The following is a 23243-nucleotide window of genomic DNA, read 5'->3' as shown; positions in this document are numbered from 1 at the left end:
TTGCTTAAACCAGCAAAATGAAATCTGAAAATTATCACAAAAACCGAAAGAACTTCGGATGCTGTAAATCAGGAACAAAAACAAAGTTGCTGGAAAAGCCCAGTAGGTCTGGCAGCATCTGTGGAGGAAAAAACAGAGTTAATGTTTCAGGTCCGGTGACCCTTCCTCAGAAATCTGAAAATTGTCATGTCTATCGTTCCTGGTGGTTGCTAAATCGGTTCAATGAAACCAAAAACTAATATACAAAGAGATCTTGGAGTTCAAGACCAGAGCTCCTGAAAGTACGATACAAATGTGTATGGTTGTAAATAATGCATACTGAATGCTTGATTTGATCAGTCATAGCAGTGAGTATAACATTTGGCAAGTTGTGTGGCAGTATTATTGAGTTTTGTTTGGCCACAGTGTAACATTGTATGTAGTTCTGGTCGTCAAACACTAGAAAAAAGTCCAGACTTTGGAATGGATGCAAAAGAAGTTTATCAGGATATTTTCTGGATTGGGATGTGTTAGATTTAAGGAGAGGTTGGGCAAACTTGGATTGGTTTTTCTGTATCACCTGAGCTTGAAGGGCAACCTCATAGAAGTTTAAACAGCTACCAGACAAGATAGCACAGTGGTTAACACTACTGCCTCGCAGTGCCAGGGACCGGGATTCAATTCCACTCTTGGGCATCTGTCTGTGTGAGGTTTGCACATTCTCCCCGTGTCTGCGTGGATTTGCTCCGGTTTCCTCCCACAGTCCAAAGATGTACAGACTAAGTGGATTGGCCATACTAAATTGCCCTTAGTGTTCAGGGATGTGTAGAGTGGGTGTGTGCTCTGAGGGTCGGTGTGGACTTGTTGGGCCCAAGGACCTGTTTCCACACTGTAGGGATTCTATGATTATTATGGCAGATAGTCAGAATTTTGCTCCCAGACGTTGGAATGTCAACTACTGGTTGGGAATCATAAGTTTAAAGTGAGAGGGGAAATGCTTAAAGGAGATATGCAAGGTATTTTCTTTTTACTCATCGGGTAATCGGTTCCAGGAATGCACTGCCAAGGAAGTGGGTCGAAAGACATAAGACAGCAACGTTCAGGGCACATTTACCCAGTCATGGACAGGCAGGAAATCGAGGGATACACATACAGACCATGTGCAGGTAGATTGAATTAGTTTACAATGGTATCGTAATTGGACCAGACATAATGGGCAGATGGGTCTGTTCTGTGCTGCATTGTTCTATGCTCTTTTTTTGTTCGCCATTATTAAAGTCCAAACAATGATTTGTCACCACCAGCAGCAAGGATCTCAATACTGATCTCGATGGAACCCAACTGGGAACAGGTATCCTATCAACGAAAGATCTCTAAACAGCCAACTTCTGTTTCTTGCCTCTCAGCCAATTTTGCATCCGCATTGCAAATTAGACTACATGAGCTTTAACTTTCCTGAGTAGTCTGCCATTAGTGACTCTACTCAATGCTTCCTTAAAGTCTCTGCAGGCACGATTGAATTCACTAACCATCACTAATTCATCAAATTTCCTGCTTACCTACGGGAAAATCGCGAATATTTGTTCTTCCCTTACCAAACCCATTCCAATGAGTCTTGATTTATACGTTTTGCTATATGTACATTCATACTGTGAAGCTTCGAATCATTTCCAGTAACATCTGCACCGCCAAAATTTCACCGACTGGCCTGTAGAGTCTGACCTGTCTTTTCCTGTTGGGATTTCTGTATACTGGATGAAGAATTATTCTCGGTGCAAATGTCTTCTCCGACTCAGCTTTGCCCGTGATGCTTTGATGCTGTGCCATTTAACATTTCAGAAGTCCAAAATCCCTTTTATGAGAACCTTATTACTATTACATTTCTTCTGAAGTTGTTTACATATTGGATCCTCCACTTCTCCATGACGATTTTTTGCTGGCAGTACGCAATGTTGTTCCTCCTTCTCTGTTCCTTCATTTCGTTTTTACTGCCAGATATATATGATCTCATTTGTTAAACCTTCCGTGATGTCCTCCCTCCTCTGTGCTACAATTGATTCCTTGATCAATGTTGCACCCACCTTCATTTTCTCTTCCTTTCTCTATGTCATCTGAATGCTCCATCACCAGGAATGTTGAGCGACAAATCCTGTCTTTCTTTCAGACAGATCTCGTTCTTAGTTGCTATATCTCTATCATGTAGGTGAAGTAATGGCCAAGTGGTATTATCGCTAGGCGATTGCTCCAGAAATTCAGCTGACGTTCCAACTACGCTGATGCGAATCCCATCATAATAAGTGTTGGAATTCAAATTCAATTAGGAAATATCCTAAAGATAGCAGCCCAATGATTAACCTGCATCAAAATTTTCTGCCTACGTTTGTGGATGAAGAAACAAATCTCACTAAAGTCATTGCATTGCATAGCTGAGTGGTGAGGCCTACTTTTCAGCAGAGACATTTTTTTTTGTTTCATTTAAATTCACTCCTGTAGAAGAAAGCCGTTACTGTTCACCACCCTTCATTTCAAGTGTGTGCAATAGTTTATTCACAGTTCTGAAGCTGTTAAATAAAGACATTTGCTGCTTTTCCTCACATAAAATGAGCTGCAAAATTTCAGTCAAGAAGAGAGATTTGATAGTGATTTCTTTCTTCAGAGGAGAAGAGACTGAACAGAAGCGGTAAATCGATAAATAAAACTGTGTTGATCATAGGTAGGGTAGACAGGAAGAAACATTTCCCCCTTATGGAGGCATAAATGAGCGGGCGAAATAAACGTAATGTAAAAGACAGATGTTTCAACGAGATGCAAGGAAAAAAAAAATTGCAGAATCACTTTGTAGAGTCAAACGTGGCTCCCTCACCTTGTATTTACTGATAGTTAATTTTCTCTAATATCCGTGGATAATCTAACAGTTGTCATGGTTATTGAAAATCGGTAAGGTATTATTTGTTGCATCTTGGAATGAAACACAATGAATGCCAAGGCACGGTCATTATTTTGGAGATTTTTAAAGAGGTCCACATTGCTTTGTTTCTCGTTGTCTATGTTCGAATTGTCATTGCACTTCATATGCTCTCCACTGGTAATAAACTGCTTTGAGGCAGCTGCTGAGTGCCTGTTACAGCAGGAGAGCAGGGACAGGATAGAGGTAAATGATACGAATGCCATAGTGCTGAGTGATTATGGTCTTAAAACTTCTGACAGATGTTAGGGAGCAACAGAAAGAAAGCTGAAATAAGAAGAATAGAGCTGGTTATTAAAATGTCAACACCATAATATGTGAGATTTTAAAGTATTTGTCCAAAACACCATGCATGCATCAGACACCAGAAACTGTAACCAATTTTCTTAGAGCCACGCTTCCATAAAGACAGACGAAGGCAGAAAAACTTCAGCAATTGAATCATAAAGCATTGACTGTAGTGGAGACACGGTCGATGGTGGAAGAGAGTGAAGAACCTTTAACAGAAGAACAGGTAGAGGACCTTCAACAGACAATCAATAGCATTCTGCCAGGGGACCCTGATGAGCAAGCTGCAATTCAGCAGGAGGAATAAATAGATATGGCTGCTGAAAAGAAAGGAAACCAACAGATGGAAACTCAACAGAATCTAATCAATACACACCAGTTCTGTTCCGGAAATGTTTTGATGATTGACTTACCCTGGCATTGCTGTTTAAACAGTATTGACTCTCCTTCGATTCAAGAACAGACTAGTCGTAATTTCAGATATTGTTCAAGTATATTCAGTTATATTCCATACAGTGCAGTATGAGGCATAAGTTATGACTGATGAGTATTTATCTTATGGCAAAACTAATGTTTTTACTTTTCAAGTAGTACAAAAACAAAAATCATTAATCACCCATATGTTTACAACGGACTAAATGCATACCTTGCTCACTTACAGTTAGTTTATGAAAGTTTCTTCTGGATTACCTTACAAATTGTCAACTGTACAGAATTGGGGAGGAAATGATTGTTTGTGCATTCTGTAAACACAATAAAAGATTCTATATTGGAAGCTGTATCTTTAAGAAAACCAAAATAACACATCTGGAAAAGAAAAATAAACTACTATGAAATGTTCCAAAATTTTAATAATGCCAATTCAATGAATTATAGTTTTTTTCCTAATTTCCGCAGGGATTTTCCGTCAAATTTTACGGAATGTGGGGGTCTTGTGGCGCGGTGGTAGCAGTCCTGAATAACAGTTGAAGTACATTCTTGCCTCGTGTTGGTCAACTCCACATCTTTGACAAACACAAACGTCCACTCATGCAATTCGGAAAGCTTCACTTCTGCCAGTGCTGCACCCACTTTACTTATTTTCTTCCTTCCTGTCTGTTTAACGCAACTGACTGCGTAGCATTTTGAGTTCAGAGAGAAATTAACAGTTAATCATGTTAGGTGCGACAGAAATTAGTTGCCACGTTGTTTTTCCTTAAAGTCAGCACATTATATTTAAATGTGGTGAGATTTCGAACCTATTTACTCTGTTATATCAATAGTTAAAGACGAGAAAATAACCTCATCAACTTTTATTTGTTCACGCACAGTAGTTAACATAAATGGTGATGTCACTGCTTATGTTTATTCAGTTATTGTAACCTGATACCAATTAGGACATTCTCTAGCTTTGCTTCATGGGATTTAACATCAGCTATAATAACAGATTCTGTGCACGCCAAAATGGAGACTGAGTGAGACCAGGTTCTCCGCTCTGATTTTTTTAAAAAATTGAATATGCACGCCCCACCAACAGGCTTGATATATGCCATTTACTACACTGCACTTGCAGCTACCGCTGTTCCAGGTATGTTTTTCAACAAATTAATCATTATTTGCTGCTGTGTTTCTTTCAATTTCTAAATCGCACTTTAGTTTGACATGTATTTAGGCCTAAGTAATGTATGTAACAAAATGCTGGCTACGTCGATGTGGAAGGGAAAGGACAGCATTGAAGCAGGAAATGTAGATGTCAGTTAAAGGAGATTATTTAGTACAACAACAACAGATTTTATATGTTCATGGAAGATGGGGTGAATGCAATTAGTATTCCAAAGCAATTATAAATAATTATAAAATACATGGGGATGGATTCGATACATTGGCACTATGTGATCCCAATGCCACATAAGATGTCTCTGCTAATTTGCTCTGTCATTTCGTCCTGAAGTAATGTTATAGTAACGTTTCAGCAAGAAGTGGGATTTGTTAGGAGAGGAAGGAGATGATGAAAAATTGTGCTCGGTTGTGTGAGATGAGATCTTCTACTGATGGGCAAGCAAAAGTAGTTCAGCATAACAATATACTTCAAGCTGGGCCATCTTGACTTTCTCTTCTAAAATGTGCGGTGCAATGTGTGAGTGCCTTCCTAGTACAGAAACATAGGAACAAGTGTAAACCAATCAATTCCTCAAGGCTATTTCATCATTCAATGAGATCGTGGCTGATCTGTGGCTGAATAAGTTACAAATGCGTCTGGCTCAGATTCCTAAACGACATTGCTTTTCTGAAATCTAATTACCTCAGATTTAAAATGAAAACTAAAACTGATCTATCATCAATTGCTATTTGCCATTGTGGAACGGAGTTCCAAATAATTGCCACCCTTTGCATGTAGAAGTGTGTTCTAATTGCTCTCCTGAACTGTCAGGCCCAATTTCCCAGACTATGCCCTATGCCAAAACAAGACTTTGTGTCAAATGTAAACGTATAAATGGCAACAATCGCGTTGGAATATTTCTGTTCGACAAGTTTTTTGTAAGGAATATGAAAACGAGGAAATAAAAATGAAGCAACCTTGTTTTAAATGAAGAAGTTATTTCAGAAGAGGTCTTGTATGAGCGTTTTTGTTTTGCTGTTGATTCATTATTGCTGGAAAAACACTGTGAAGTCAATAGGTAGATAATGAAGTGCAATGTGAAGAGAAAAGTGATGGAGCATAGGAGGTTGAGAGGTGACCTGACAGAAGTTTATAAAATAATGAACAGTGTCGATCGAGTTGATGGCAGCTGTCCTTTCCCTAAGATTGGGAATTTCAAAACCAGGGGGCACATTTTTAAGGTGAGAGGAGAGAGATTTAAACAAAAATAAGAGACAAATCTTTTACATGGGGTGAGATTCGCCTGTGGAATGCACTTCCTGATGAAGTGATGGATACAGATGCAATTACAATGTTTAAAAGACAACTGGATGGATATAGGAATTTTAAAGGTTTGAAGGTATATGGACCAGGAGCAGGCAGGTAGGACTTGTTTAGCATGGACTGGTTGGATCAAAGGGTCTATTTCCATGCCACATGAATCTATTTCAGAATTGACCAGATAATTCGAAACATAAATGGCACGACATAATGAACTTGACTTCAGGAAACGCATGGAACAAAAATAATCTATTAACTCAACAGTTTATAGGATTAATGTTGAATTGCTGTTGTTTTCTCATATTATCATTTCCTGTGTGATGGACTTGATGAATATTTCACTGTGAGACTACTTTTCAGAATAATGTCTTTTCAGGCTGAATTTCTCAAAGTTACACAAGTGGCCCTTTTTGCCCAGTTAAGAAATAGACGAACATTTATGAAGGTAACTACTTAAATGAAATGATCATTCTCGTAAGACGGAATGGCGTTAGCAAAATAAGTTGTAGCTTAGCCTGCGTTAATAATTGTCAAAAAATTCAAGTCAATATTTGTAATCATTAATGACACGTTTCTGATGATAAGCCCATCCAAAGCTGAAGAAAATTTCAGTTTGTTCAATCTATCAACCTCCATTCCAATTTTATCCTTTTTGAAAAGCCCCTTACTTTGAACAACTTTCTGATCCTTATGCCATTCTATATTCTTGCCCTTCAAAATTGCAACTGACATCCAATATCACTCGTGACATCAAATATTTGATCAAGACATTTGATTACTCATTTATAGTCAAGAACACAACTATATCTTTGCTTCATGCTTGTGATGTTGATAATCAATGCAAAGGTTGCATTGTGCGGAGGAAGTCAATAATTGAAGAAGGCCACCAATTCTTATTGAGTTTCATGTATATTCTTTTCTGAACTGATGGCAACATTCCAGGCCAAGAGTAAATTTTGCTCTTTGCAGTTTGTGGGACAATGCTAGTGTATGGTGGCCCTTTGCATGAGGATAGCCAATGTGTCAGTAAATACGAAGGACTTGTCATTTCCTTTTCTAAGACGCTCAGTTTAATAATGATTAAAAACTCCCCAAAGTATTTCATGAGCTACAATAATTATTCTTAACTTATTTTGGACTTTGTTTACATTTTCCTTCATGCTCATTTCTTTTAGATTTTGTTTTTGCTTTCAATCTGAATGCATTGCACTTTTGTTCACATTTTAGGATGTAATTACATAATTACATATTTTTGCACATTCAATATTTTGATTTATTGAAAGATACTCGTTGCCTTATCATTTTATGTACTTGTCCGACTGATATTTCTGCATTAATTTAACCCGAATTAGTTCAAGCATTACAGATAGGAACGTTATAGAATCCCCATAGAATTATTTCTTCTGTTGGCATGCTCTATACCTTACCTGTCTATGTTTCTTACAGTTAATTTAGTGGCTATTGTGATCTTGTCCCGAAGACTCTGTGGTCTCTCCCGATGTATCACCTGGTATCTCGTGTCCATGGCTGTTACTGACCTCCTCGTCATTATTACTGCAGTAATAATAAACCGTGTCCCTGGTATATATTTTCCAGACAGTTATCTCTCTATTACACATGTGTGCAGTCTCAACATTGCCTTTATTCATGCTTCAAGGGACAGCTCTGTATGGCTAACAGTTGCTTTCACATTTGATCGATTTCTGGCCATTTGTGTCCAGAAGCTGAAAAGAAAGTATTTCACTGACAAAATCACAGCGGTGATTATAGGAATGGTTTCTACACTGGGATGCCTGAAAAGTGTTCCGTGGTATTTTGTTCATGAACCCATCTATATAATTAATAACATCCCTTGGTATTGCAAACTGAAAGATATCCGCTATACCTCACTTTGGTGGACAGTGTTTGATTGGTCTGATCGTATTTTAACTCCTTGCCTGTCGTTCTTCTTGATTTTTTCGCTGAATGTTCTGACAGTCAAGCATATATTACTATCCAATAGGGCCCGCAAAAGACTCCGGGTCCAGGATGGCACAGATGGTCGTAGTGACCCAGAGATGGAGAGTCGGAGAAAGTCCATTGTGTTACTTTTTGCTATTTCAGGTAGCTTCATGCTCTTATGGATGACATATGTTGCTCAGTTCTTTTATGACCGCTTTACAAATAATTATAAAGTTAAAGGCTTTAGTGACCCCAAGTTTATATTGCGAGAAATTGCAAACATGCTTCAGTTGCTGAGTTGCTGCACAAACACGTTTATTTATGTGGTGACACAGAGAAACTTTAGGGAACAGTTACAAAATATACTGTTGCGTCCCTTGAAATTAATTAAATAAAGTAATAGAAAGAGCTCCAACAATAGTTCAGTCTATTCTTAATAACTATTGCTGTTTGCCATTTCAGGATGAGTTTAAAGCTGTGGAAAGAATTAATGGAATTCTGAACATCTGCATGCATTCTAAGTTAGTAACTAGTGAATTTCCATCAGCAGAGGCTCAGGCATACCAATTAGTGGGCAGACAACTTGACAAGAATGTTGCAAGAGCTGTATATTTCTGCTTGAGATATCAATCTTGATGAAAGTCTGAAATCAAAGCATTCTTCAGATTATCGCATGTCTTTGTAGCAGACCATTCAAAGAACATGTTTATTTTCTCTGCTCGCAACAATGCATAGCCTTTCACTAAGCCTAGACTTAATCTGATAATTTTAAGAAAATTGATTTAACCCTGTGGTGTGTTCTCACATTGTAGGGTTCATTGTTCTGTGTCTGTTCGCAGTCTATCATTCTCTTGGCTGAGATCAGTTTAGAACATTGAAGTGCAATGGAAAGAAGTTCCATTGCTGTGGAGGCATCTTTTCTTTCCCTCGTTGAAGTAAAAGTAAGATACCCCATGTGCCTTGGATTAAAAGAGCGTATTAGTCACAGGAATAGGTGCAGCATGAATGCATTAAGCCTGGAGAAGCAGGCTTAATTTTGTGTTGCAATGCGTAAGGGTTGATGCTAAAATTGTTTTAGGTTGATTAAGCATACTAGTGAAACACAAAGAGATGTTCAGATTTTGTGCAAAATAGGTACATAGGAACATGACTAAGTCTTTCATCACTTTGAGCTTCTCCAATATACTAGATCATGACTAATTACAATTAATATGTAGTTTGTCGCATTATACTTATATCCTTTAATGGAATTAATTTGTAGAACTATATCTAGCTATTTCATGAACAGACCCAAGGCACTCTAGGGTACATAATTAGAAATAATTAATTATTTCATATTGTATACGTGCCCCTCTGACTCATTTTAAAGTTACTTCTCCCATATTTGTTGAACTCTGGTTATAGAGTTCACATTTCACTGTTCCCAATGTGACAAACCATAATTCTGCCCTGGATGGTTGTTTCTGAAGTATAACACTTGAGTTTAAGCAAGAATTGGGGTGGCACGGTGGCTCAGTGGCTCAGTGGTTAGCATTGCTGCCTCAGAACACCAAAGGCACGTGCTCAATTCCATCCTCGGATGACTGTGTGGAGTTTGCATGTTTTCTCCATGTCTGCGTCGGTTTCGTCCAGCTGCTCCAGTTTCCTCCCTCAGTCCAAAAATTTGCAGTTAGTTGGATTGGCCATTCTAAATTGCCCATAGTGTTCAGGGGTATGTTGGTTAGCTATGTTATAAGGCAATGGGGCTGTGAGGGAAGCTGTGGACTTGTTGGGCCAAAGGGCTTGTTTCCACACTGTAGGGGTTCAATTAAAAAAGAATAGCTTTCAATTTTCTGAACTCTGACTTTTTTTTATTTGCTCATTGACCAGTTGTAGGCTAGCCTATCGAAGCTGATCGATATTTGCGGCACTCTTTAAAACTTTTGTCTTTATAGGGTGGGTCAAACATTCAGTGAACTGAATTGATTTGGATATATTTCAGTGTATAGAATTGGTGGTACACAACAGTTATGTTTTCACAACGTAAAGTTTACGGTCTCTGCTAATTGTTTGTGTTGTGTGGTGTTGTGTGGTGGTGCCAGAGAGTCATAGAGTCCAACAGCACAGAGACAGGCCTTTTGGCCCAAACTGGTCCATGCCGACCAAAATGTCCATCCACGCTAACCCCGTTTCCATGCACTTGGCCCATATCTTTCTAAACCTTTCCTATGTACGTACTCACCGAAATGCCTTTTAAATGTAAACGGTGTGTTGTGTTGTGATTAATACAATATGAGACAGGGCGACAATATGAACTGCCTCAGACTCACACAGTGTGGAAATGAGCAATCATTTCTGTGTGTTATATATATATATAGGGATTTATATAATGACATAATGAGAACGCAGGGTAGCATGCATTGTTTAAAGTAATGCAATATCAAAAATTAAGAACAATGCATTGCGAAGTAACTTGGCCTGTAACGAGTAAAGTAATGAGACAAAGAGTAAAGAGAATTGACAGCGTGAATTGTTCTGGTGGATATAGGGCTATAGTGAAAGGCGTAAGTTGGTGGCGACCACGATTTCTTTTTCTATGCATTAGTGCAGCACTACGCTTTAAGGGATTAACAAACCTGAAACAACGTTAATTTGTAGAATTATGACTACTTTCTTCAAAATGCCACTAATTATGGAACAGTATATCGGGAAAAGTAAAGTGTTGTTGAACATCATGAAACTGACCTGTGTTAACCTGCTGTTGAGAACGAGTTGAAAGGCCCTTGAGGACCGGTGAGTTCCTAATGTTGTTCCTCTGTTCAACATTATATAATCCAGGATAATCCAGTAAATTAGAGACCAGTGATCTTACATCGCAGCATCAGAAAAGATGGTAGAATTGGGCACGTTGGCGACATTTAAGAGGCAACCGGATGGTTACATGAATAGGAAGGGAATAGAGGAATATGCCATGTAAGAGCAGAAAGATTTTTTTTACATTAGTTAGGAGATGATGATCAGCACAGGCTTGCAGGGCCTAAGGGCCTGTTCCTGTGCTCTACTTCCCTTTTGTTCTCTTTTGTTCTTTATATGGCTTTAAGACCAGCTAGTAGAAGAAGCAAAAGGAAAGTTATATATCTAAATGAAAGTATTGTACAGTCGGTATTCTGGGAAAGAAGACTTTGAAATGAACGGCAGAGGGAAAGCTCACAAACAACTAGTGAGGCAAGTTCACATTTAGTGTCACAGAAAAGAGGGAATAAACCACTCGAGATAGGAACAAGCCTAATCCGGTCGGCCCCCGAAGCATACTCCATGATTCAATAGGATCATAGCTGTTTTGACATTCCTCCCTTTACCATTGAATCCCCTTGTGATCAAGAATGTATCTATCACAAAATTAAAGATATACAATGACTCTGCCCACAGTTCTCTGTGGCTAATAGTTCCGATGTATCACAAACCTGTTGAAGAAATTCCTAGGATCATAAAGTCCCTACAGTGTGGTGGAAAGGCATTCGGACCCTCGTGTCCACGCCAACATCTCCGAAAGCTTCCCACCCAAATTCAGCCTACCCTGTCCCGCTAACTGTGCAGTTCACATGGCTAACACACCTCGTCTACACATACCTGGACACTCTGGGCAAATTAACATGGCCAATCCACTTAATCTGCATATCTTTGGACTGTGGGAGAACACCGGAGCATCCAGAAGAAACCCACACAAACATGGGGAAAATGTGAACACTCCACACAGAGAGTCGCCCAAGGTTGGTTTCGAAACCAGGTCTCTAGCAACATGAGGAAGCAGTCTCAGCGACTGACCAACAAAACCGCCCCAAATTCCTTCTTATCTCAATTTTAAATTATCGTTCCTTAATCCTGAATATACACCCTCTGGTCTTAATTCACCCGTGATGGAAAAATCCTCTAAGCATTGACCGTATCAAACCACCTAAGAATCCTAGAGAATTTTTTTTTTTGATTTTTTTTGATTTTTTCTGAAGGAGGGTCCAAACCCGAAACGTCAGCTTTCCTGCTCCTCTGATGCTGCTTGGCCTGCTGTGTTCATCCAGCTCTACACCTTGTGATCTCAGATTCTCTAGCATCGGCAGTTCCTACTGTCTCCACCTAAGAATCCTACTTGCTTCAGTAAGATCACCTCTCATTATTCTGAATTCCAATGAGTCCGATCCCAACCTGTTTAACATTTGTTCATAAGACAACCCTTCCAGGAACCGTCCAAGTGACCCTTCTCTGAATTCCATTAAATGGAATAACATCTTCCCTTAAACAGGGGACTAAAACTGCTCAAGCTACTCCAGATGTGGTCTCGCCAACATCTTGCAAATTTGCAGTAAAACTTCTCTACTTGTATACTCTACCCTTTGAAATAAGGGTTAACATTCCATTAGCTTTCTTGGTTACCTGCTGTACCTTTGTGATTGTTTTTTTTTTGCATAAGTACCATAACTCCGTTTGCGTTACAACTTTCCACAGTATCTCTAAATTTAAATAACACATCTTTCTTTTTCAATTGCTTCGAAAATGAACTACTTCATGTTATCCCACATTATACTTCACTTGTAAACATTTTTGCCCACCTACTAAACCTATTAATAAATCCGAATAGATTCCACCCGAAGCTGATTTGATCCCCTCAACGGAAGTGACAAAAAAATCCCTGTTTCCAAGCTTAGGCAATGGAGAGGAACAGAATCCGAACTTTAGCAATGATTTAACAAATTTCAGAAATGTTTATTCTGTGGATAGTAAAACATAACGTAGAAACACATTTACATTACAAACTCAACGGAAATCTTCTAAGCAAAAAGAAATCAATCGTGAGCAAAAATTTTGTCAGCAAGATGGATAATCAAATCACACGCAGAGAAGTTAGAGATTTTTTGTGGTTACCGTGGAAATCACTATTAATAACTAAGAAATGTTATCCAAATTTTAAGGCAGTGATCATTGATACAAAGACAATAAATCGATGAACAACAATTTTTCTTAAAGCCAATAATTCATTGTGTGTCTTTTGGTGATGTCATGTTGAGAAATTTGCCAGTTCTTTGGGAAATACTGCAGCTACCTTGGAATGATCATCATCAACAAGACATAATCTAATCATCACAGATTAACAATTGATGGTGTTAACTTCACTGGATACACACATAACGATCATCTCTGGGGTTAACATTTCAATAATCAGAACTGGACTGGCCAGATAGATGCGATGGTAGATCAGCAGGTCAGGTGCTAGGAGTACTGCAGCGAAAAACTCATATCTTGAACCACCAATGTATTTTTATCATCTATAAATCAAAAATCATGAGCTTCATAAAGCATGATCATAAGATCTATGGAAGACATCAGGTGTGTGATGAAATGCTCCCCACCTCTCAGCTGAACTCCAACAATGCTCAAGAAGCTTGAGACAATCCAGGACAATGCAGCCAAATTGATTGGCACCAGCTCGAGAAGAATCCACTCCCACTGCCACGAAAATTCTATTTAATCAGCATGCACAATCTGCATGGAGGACTCCATAAATTAACAGATTACTTGCACATTACCTGAAAATTCCATGAATACTTTCATCACCAAGAACAAGGACAGTAAATACATGAGAATTCTACAACTTGCTCGTTTCATTCCAAGACACTCAACATTCTGATTTACAGATACACAGCAGTGCCTTCAGTGTCAATGGGTCATGAAAACCCTTTTTAACAGAATTTTGGGCCAAATTACATGAAATAGATTATAGCGTCTCAAGAAGGCAGGTCACAACATGGGCAATTAGGAATAGGTGACAAATGGTGGCAAGGCCAGCAATGCTGTCATCCCATGAATGAATAATAACAAAATTTTGTAATTGTTCCTTACATGAACTAATCAGAAAGCGGCCTGATATATGAATGATTACCTTGGATGCAGCATATGGCATAAATGTATACTATGTGTTATTATGTTGAGACGTAACCCTCAATACTGTCCTGATTCTATCGCCTCCTCGATCAATCTGACTTAAATTCAAGCTCATAGCCTTCCACAAACTTCACAACGGAAAGAGGGACAATAATGTGAAATCAGGATATTAGAATTGCATTTTTCATTTATGCAACTCTCGTGAAAAAAGAACACATAAGTGTGAATGAGTTTATATTGACACAGGATAAAGAGAACAATGAATGCTAAATACATTGAATTTGTAGGATACATGAGGGAGACTTCAATTTAGTTTGAATATTTGAATGGTTTTATTATAGTAACGGGATCGTGTGAATTAAAATGAATTGATAGAGAGCTGTAGTGGAAGCGATGGTACATCTCAATTATTGTTGAAGTGAGATAGCACAGCGCAGAGCTGGAAGAACACAGCAGGCCAGGCAGCATCAGAGGAGCAGGAAAGCTGACGTTTCTGTTCGGGACCCTTCTTCTGAAGGGTCATACTGTGTTATCTCAGACACCAGCATCGGTAATCCTTACTTCTCATCGTTGAAGTGATACAAGAGTAGAGTATACAAGCATGAGCATCCGTGTGTCAGGATATTATGAATTATTCAGAGCTGATACAGATCTAGAATGTGCAAGAATAAAAATGTGATTCATAGAAGTCTGGAGTGAAACAGCAGAGCAATGTGAACTATTTTGAATTGACACTGGGATACAGGGATAGAACAAGAATTGTAAACTATTTTAACTTGGTACTGTACTGCAATGAATGTGCAGGCAAATTGAATGCTATTTTTAAGTGACACAGGGCCATATTGAACCAACAAATGTGTCAATTTCTGTAGATTGAAAAAGTGCGACAAGAAGACAATAGGGCAACTTCAGTTTCACTTTTAATTCATGTAGTGCCATAGTCAGTAACCAGTATTATGCAAATATCACTGACTTTATGCAGGGAATTTTGAAAGAGTTGATGATTGTGAATGATTTTTGAATCACACTGGTCTGCAATGACCGTTTAATCACTGCCATACAATTGTCCAGAGAAGCCATAAATGATACATATTGGATTCATACAAGGGTTGGCAACATACAACTATGTTGTGATTTGAAGTAAACTGGTATAGGAACATAAGACAAAATCATGGCAGTTTTCTTTTTAAATTCTTTGAATTGCTAACTTCATGAATTAGTCATTGATATTGGGACCTCAGTGGTTTTCTATTTATATCAATGATTTAGGGTTTCGGAGGTGGGTGAGGGTTGGGTGGGGTGGTGTGGGTGCAAGTGTAGTGTGGCAAAGTTCGCAGATGCCAGTAAAATTAACACTGGACCAAAATGTTCAGAGGATACTGAAAGTCTGCAGAGGGATGTAAATAGTTTAAGTGAGTGGGCAAGATGAAGGGCAATGTTGGTAAACGCTGGATTATCCATCTTGGTATGATTAACAGAAAAAAAAATGGACTATTATTTAAATAATTAAAAATTACATGATGCTGCTGTGCAGAGGGACATGACTGTCATTGTGCATGAACCACAAACAGTTAGTTTACAGATGCAGCAGTTAATTACAAAGGCAAATGGGATATTGTCCTTCATTGCTAGTTGAATAAAATTTGAAAATAGAAAGGTGATGTTGCAGCTGTACAGAGTGCTGGTGAGGCCACTCCCAGAGCATTGTATAAGTTTTGCTTTCCTTAGTTGAGAAAGTATGTTATAGAACTGGAGGAGTTACAAAGGATTGTAAATGAGAATTGAGAAGATTATCTTATGGGGATAGATTAAGTAGACTGGGATTGTACTCACTGGAATTTAGAAAAATGAGGGGGTATCTTACAGAAGCATAAAATTATGAAGGGAATAGATAGGATAGAAACAGAGAGGATGTTTTCAATGGTGGGTGAAACTAGAACAATGGGGCATACCTCAAAATAAGGGGAAACAGATTTAGTACTAATTTGAGGAGGAACGTCTTCATCCAAGGGTAGTGAATCTATTGAATTCCATGTGCAGTGAAGCAGTTGAGGCTATGTCGCTAATATTTTCAAGGCAAGAATAGATAGATTTTTGAACAGTAAAGGAGTTAAATTTTATAATGTGTGGGCAAGTAAATGGAGCTGAGTCCACGAAAAGATCAACCATGATCTTATTGAATAGCGGAGCAGACTCGACAGGCCAGATGGTCGACTCCTGCTCTTATTATTATGTTCTAACATTCTTATTTGTAACTTTTGCAGTAATATTATCAATAGGAACTAACACGATGGGGCGAAATGTTTTGTGTTGATATGGACATGTAGTGTGGAAGAAAACTAAAACATTTTCCCAAACGTTCCGTTTATTAAATGTTCGAAATCATCATTTCATAGAATTATTGTGTCAATAGATGAGGTCTTGTGGCCCATTCTGTGGAATGCAAAGTTTTTGGCGTGTAATACACTCAATCTCATTTTCTGTAAACAATACAATACTCGACAGAGTTCATTTCTATCACGTGTCCAAGTAAGTCAGTTTTGAAAAGATGTGCACAACCAATTTAATTTCACAATTAGGCAGCAACTAAGTTATGATCACTGGCAGGTCATATCTGCAAAATTAAATACTAACAAAAAACTTTACATCTGTTCAGTAGTTCAAATCTGTTGTAGGACATCGAACATAGAATAATACAGCACAAGAACAAACTGTTCGGCCCATGTTGTTGTACCGAACATGATGCCAAAATAATCTAATCCCTTCATCTGCCGTTGATCCATGTCCCTCTATTCCTTGAATACTCATGTGCTGATCTAAAAGTCTATTAATCTTCTTATTGTATCTGCCCCCACTACCACCCTGGCCGTGCGTCCAGACTCTTATTACTGTCTGTGTAAAAATCTTGCTCCCACATATCTCTTTCGAACTCTCCCCCTCTCACCATAAATGCATTCCCCCTAGTTGTAGATATTACAACTCTCAGAGAAAGATTCTAAACGTCAATATTATCTATGCAGCTCAAAATTTAAAGACTTCTGTCATGTCTCCACTCAGCCTCCGCCACTGCAAAATTAAATATCCTGAGTTTTTCTAACATCTCCTAAAAACTCATATCGCCTAATCCAGGCAGCATCCTGGTAAATCACTTTTGCTCCCTCTCCAATGCGTCCACATCCTTTTTGTATTGTGACGACCAGAACTGAATGCAATACTCTTAAGAGTAGCCTAACCAGTGTCTTATAAATTTGCACCTTGACATCCTGACTCTTGTACTAAATTCCCAGACCAATAAAGGCAAACATACCTTACGCCTTCTTTAGCACCCTATTTGCTTGTGCGGGCACTTTTCGGGAGCTATGGGATTGAACCCCAAGATCCCTATTTACATCAATGCTGTTCAGGGTCCCGCCACTTACTTTATACTTTTCCTTAACATTTGATCTCCCAAAGTGTAGCACCTCACACTTATCTGGTTTAAACTCCATCTACCGTTTCTGGATTTCATGTCGATCTGTTAGCAAATGACAAAATATTATACACGTTATCAAGTCTTTACTCGGTCGCATCTCATTCAATGGGGACAATGCAAGACATTCCAAACTGCTAGGATAGCTTATCCAAGAGCCGATCGATTACTTCTCATTCTAAAACATCACATCTCTCCTGGAGCATGGAAATGATAAATGGGTGTAACACCATAATATGGACATGACAAGAGTTTAATGATGTTATCATAACATGGGATGTTTTTGTTTTAGCGTTCTTTAACTCAAATTAAGTGGTTAAGATCTGATATACTTGAGTAATTGCAATCACAGTGTGCAATGCTCCATGCAAAACTCACGTCTCAGAAGCCATTGGGCCCCATAACCTTGCAAAACCTTCGAGCGTTGAAATTACTTGGGTTTTGTGCCACACTATCCCTCTCAATAGAATCTCCATTACGTGCAAAATCACCATTTCAACACATTACATAATTTCCAACAATCTAATACAAACCTTGAAAGTCAACGATCCTTGTTTTAAGGACAGGTTCAGGCAATCCATAGAGATTTCGTTTGCCATCCACCGAAGTACCTGTCACTTCAGTGTTGGAAAAAAAAAGGGAATCTGGCGTAGAATGCTCTTTCATAAAAATTTAAACAGAATGTCTTCAGACACACCTAAATCTTGCTAGGTGTTATCTAACTTTTGACCAATATGAATGGGCAATAAGTGCTGGTCAGCGACAGTCGCATCCTGTCATTGTTACGTTTTAATGTATAAATTAAATTTATGTTTGCACTGAACAAAATTTTGCGAAAATAATAACGTCTACAAGAAAGCAAAAATGAGAATCTATTGTCTGTGCCGAATCAGTAAAACTAAGTTTTGGCAAAACTCAGCATGATTAACAAAGTATTGAATTTTAATTGTTCCAAGACCTGCTCAATGTTTTCGTTATTTTATATTCTTACTTCAGATTAATTAACTCATCTTACGTGGACTGAGCAACATTGCTTAACCGGGCCTTTAGAGACTGAGTTTTACCGTATTGAACTGAAGTAAACTGGCCACAATAGTATGCAAATATATAAATATATTCCTTCCCGTAATAGCTATTAATACACCGAGTCAGACAACGCTGTACTAACATTAAGATTTCTAGCTCAGTTGGCTAGACGCTTGGCTGAGGACACTAAATGATGTTAACTGCATGGGTTTACTTCCTGCACCAACTGAGATCACCTGGAAGGACACAGTTACCAAACATCTCAACACGCCAGAGGCGGGATGACCTTTAGCTTGAACTAATCCAGGGTTCTCTTTCTAATGAGAGAGCAACCATATGATATGATTAGATTATGTCGACTTTATCTTCGACTATAAGATAAGATATGCCAGACTCAAGTTCACATAACTGATTTAGAACTTTTCTCCCTGAATATTACTACCATGTCTTGGATACGGATTTATAGCTGCTTATATATGCCACCGAGATGCTTCATTCTGAATTCAACAATGTAAGACTTACCTGTCTTGCGACTTACTGCAATGAGCCAGGAAATCGTGAATTTAATCAACTTCGTCTGAACCTGTATATACATTTGAATAATCAACACAGCATCTGTCCATTTTGAGTACCCAGAGTTGAGCAAATGTGTGTGCACTTCGTGTGGTGGTTTGCTTCTTGTTGCATGGGATATGAATGAATGTCGATAAAAGACCGTAAATTGGATACGTTTTACACCTGGACAATAATATCTCTTGACCGTTAGACCTTTCAATTAAACCATGTAACTGAACATTTTGGACGTCGGAGCTGTCATTTTCACGACAGCATGGTTCACATTTGCCAGTGCATTCATGTGTTAATAGTTTGTTCGATATTTTTATACAATTTTACTTAATTTATTTTGCTTTAGGGAAAGGATTGCCATTCTTTTCTAGTCTAATCTCCAGAAGACTCCAGACCCATAGCATTGTGGTTGACTCTTAGCTGCGCTCTGGGCAGTTAAGTAGCACCAATAAATGCTGGCATCTCTATTGATGCTCACAACCCATGAATAATAATTAAAATAGTACAGATGGTGAAAGTGTGTCATGGTCTATACATAAAGTAACTTATCAGATACACCTTTAAGATTCCTCGAAAGACAATCCATTTTCCGTGATAATGAAACATGGAGAATGGCAACAGCTATTCTAACATTTTGCTTTAAGCTAATTGCTTCAGCTTAAAGAGCTGCAATCATTCTCCATGTTTTGTTATCGCGGAAAATGAATTGTCTTTTGAGGAATCTTAAAGCAAATAGTGTGGACGATTCCATAAGCTTATTCTCTCCCTATGGTCTATGAAGTGCTAAATGCACTCAAGGGTTCTGCTAGAAAAGCACGGAACACCAAAAGCGCTTGCATTTGCCACTTATTATCCAACAGTTGCAATCATCGAAACTCCAAGTAAAGTTCTGAATAGGTTCTTTATTCATGCAGGAATAAATTATTAGCTATATTGTTGCACATAATTACCATCTTCCAGCCATGGACATTGTTTCTTTACTTGGATTGTGCAATTTTTCCTCGAATAATGGCAAGTGTATTCCTTCCTTTTAACTGACAGAACTTCTCCACATTTGAATCATCATTAATTCGCCAGTAATGATACTAATTCTAATTAATGATAGTATTTCCAGTCCTTCCTCTCATACATTCTCTCCAATAATCATTCATGTGTCTACTTTAGCAACAGAATTCCACCACTTTATAGATCTTGAATTTTCACATGCCAACATAAACTGTCTGCCAAATAAAAACCAAAACAAATGTGAATGTTGCAAATCAGAAAGACAAATATAGATTGCTGGAAAAGCTCAGCAGGTCTGGCAGCATCTCTGAAGAGAAATTAGAGTGAACCTTTCGGATCCAATGTCTTCCTCAGAACTGATGGTAGCTAGGAAAATGTCGGTTATATGCAGAAGAAACGGTGGGGAAGGTGGTAAGGAGTAAATGATAGGTGTGGAAAGAGTCCAAAGAGAGAGAAAAACAGTTCGGCAGCCAAAGGAGTGGATAACAATTAAATAGGGAGTGTGAATAACTGTTCATGGGGACTGTTAGTGGCTAACAACCAGTATTGTGTAATGGCAGACTATGTGATAATAAGGACTGGTGTGTGGAGTTGGGGCATACGATATGGGAGAGTTCAGGCCCTAAAAGTATTGAACTCGATATTGAGTCTGGAGGGCTGCAGGGCCCCCAAGTGGAAAGGAAGATTTTTTTTTTCTCCAGCTGGTGCAAATCTTCGCTGGAACACTGCAGTAGGCCTGAGGCAGAGATGTTGGCCAGGGAAGAGGGTGGTGTGTTAAAATGGCAGGCAACTGGAAGTTTGGGATCTTTCTTTGCGGGCAGAACGTAAATATTCCGTGAAAGCCATCAGCCAATCTATTCTTCGTTCCTCCAATGAAGAGGAGACCACATTGTGATTAGCCAATGCACTGCTTCGCAAGAAGGTATGTTGGGGCTCTTGGATACTGAGGAAGAAGGGGGTAAATGACCAGGTGTTAGACCTTCGATGGTTGCATAGAAAAGTGACATGGGGCTTTGAGGTGTGTTGGCAGTGAAGGAAGATTGGACCAAGGTGCCCTGGACGAAGCAGTCCCTGTGGAAAGTGGACAAGGGAGGGGAGTGAATATATGTCTAATGGTAACATCTTGCTGGAGTTGGCTGAAATCGCGACTGATGATCTTCTGAATGTGGATACTGGTGGTATTATAGGTAAGAACAAGGCGAACCCTACTGCTATTGTCAGAGGGAAGTGAGGGTGTGAAAGCAGAAATGCTGGACATGGGTTGGACCCGGTTGAGAGCCCTGTCAACAACGGCACTTGGGAATTCTTAGTTGAGGAATAAGAACCATAAAATCCCTACAGAGTGGAAACAGACCCTTCAGCCCAACAAGTCCACACTGAAGTTCAGAGCATCCCAGCCAGACTCATTCCCCTAGAATCCACCTAATCTACACCTCCCTGAACATTACGGGCAATTTGGCATGGCCAATCCACCTAACCTGCACATCTTTGGACTGTGGGAGGAAACCGGAGCACCCGGAGGAAACCCATGCAGACACAGGGAGAATGTTCAAATTCCACACAGACAGTCGTCCGAGGCTGGAATCAAACCCAGGTCCCTGGCACTGTGAGGCAGCAGTGCTAGCCACCGTGCCACCCCATAAGGTGGGTACCATAAGGTGGGAATTTCAGATGCTCCCTTGTCGAAGTTGGCCTCATTGGAATATATGCGATGAAGACATAGGAAATCAGAGGATGGAATGGAGACTTCGTGGGAAACGGGGTGCAAGGATGTACAGAACTAGTAACTCTTAGATCGTTGGGTTTATAGTAGACATCAGTGGCTAATCTATATCCAGAAATGGAAACAGAGATGTTAAGGAATGTAAGGGAGGAGTCACAGATAGATTTAGTGAAAGTGAGGGCGGCATGGACATTGGAAGTGAAATCGATAAACTTTCCAGTTGTGGACAAGAGAGGGAAGCAGCACCAATGCTGTCATTGATATATCGGAGAGAGTTGTGGGTGGTGTCCAGAATAGAATTAGAACAAGGAATATTCCACGTACCCCACGAGGTGACAGTCATAACTGAGGTCCATGCGGGTACCAATGGCCAAATCTCTGAACAGAAGAAAATTAGAGGAGTTAAAAGAGAAATTGTTCAGGGTGTCGACGAGGTCACCATGTGGACGAGGGGGATGGAGGTTGGGGATAATTCAGGCTTTTGCTCCAGGAAGAATTTGAGGGCCCTGAGACCATCCATGGAATTGCACATCTATGGTAAAGACGAGGCAGTTGGAGCCTGCGGCCCAGAAATTCTGAAACTGGCGTAAAGCATCAGCGGAATCACGAATGTAAGTGAACAGGGACTGGACCACCTGAGACAAATTCGAGTCAAGTGATGTAGACATGAGGTCTGTGGGGCAGGAGAAGACTGAAACAATGTGTCTTCCCGGGCAAATTTTTATTTTTTTTTTGGAAGGAGGTAGAATCGAACTGTATGGATTGTGGGATTGTCAGCTTGACCCCAAGATCCCAAGATAAAATAAGGTCATTGATCGTAGTTGATATGGCATGGTGAGGTTATGGTCCAGGGTAAGATAGGAGGAGGTATCTGAGAGCCTTTGCAAAGTAGAGGTAAGTCCACCAGAGGCCAACAGCACCACCCTTATCGGCAGGCTTAATAACGAAGTCAGAGTTGGATCTAAGTGCATGGAGAGCAGTCATTTCAGAGGGAGACAGGTTGGATTGGGTGACGGGAGCAGAGAAATTGAGGCGACAACTGTCAAGTCAACAGTTCTCAATGAACAGATTTAATGCAGGGAAAAGGCCAGATGGAGGTGGCCAGGTGCAGGAAGAGTGTATGAGCTGGGCGAAGGGTTCTGTGGGAGGAGAGAGGAATCTTGCCCAAAGAAATTGGCACAGAGGCGAAGACAACGGATGAAGAGTTTGACGTGGTGTTGTGCCCAAAATTCATTCAGGTGGGGACACGGATGGATGAAGCTGAGCACTTTGCTGAGTACAGATTTTTCTGCAACAGTGTGTAGAAAGTCAGAAGGAATAGTCAATACATGACGGGAGGTGGGATTGGAGAAGGGGATGCCGTCAGAGGGAAGGGGAGGTGAAGAACGCTCCAGAAGGCTATGGGATGCCTGAGATTTTGCATCTTGTGTGCCGTGATGCCTGAAAGGAAAATACAAAGTTTCTTGTT

At 39.5% G+C, this 23243-nt stretch overlaps 1 protein-coding gene across 1 annotated transcript; it reads left to right on the top strand.

Annotated features, from left to right (window-relative positions):
• The first annotated feature begins 7654 nt into the window (after positions 1 to 7654).
• On the top strand, positions 7655 to 8467 carry LOC125483834 (probable G-protein coupled receptor 139). Its single transcript, XM_048600533.1, has one exon. It carries the CDS (start codon positions 7655 to 7657, stop codon positions 8465 to 8467), a length of 813 nt encoding a protein of 270 aa, XP_048456490.1.
• The last annotated feature ends 14776 nt before the right edge of the window (positions 8468 to 23243 follow it).

This window comes from Rhincodon typus, chromosome 8 (genome assembly GCF_021869965.1).
Source record: "Rhincodon typus isolate 14 chromosome 8, sRhiTyp1.1, whole genome shotgun sequence".
NCBI classification, from domain to species: Eukaryota; Metazoa; Chordata; class Chondrichthyes; order Orectolobiformes; family Rhincodontidae; genus Rhincodon; species Rhincodon typus.
The sequence above is the reverse complement of the archived record's forward strand: the minus strand, read 5'-3'. Positions and strand labels throughout refer to the sequence as shown.

Coding starts and splice junctions, on each gene's coding strand:
- LOC125483834 (XM_048600533.1), top strand. CDS start 7,655: ATGGCTGTTACTGACCTCCTCGTCATTATTACTGCAGTAATAATAAAC.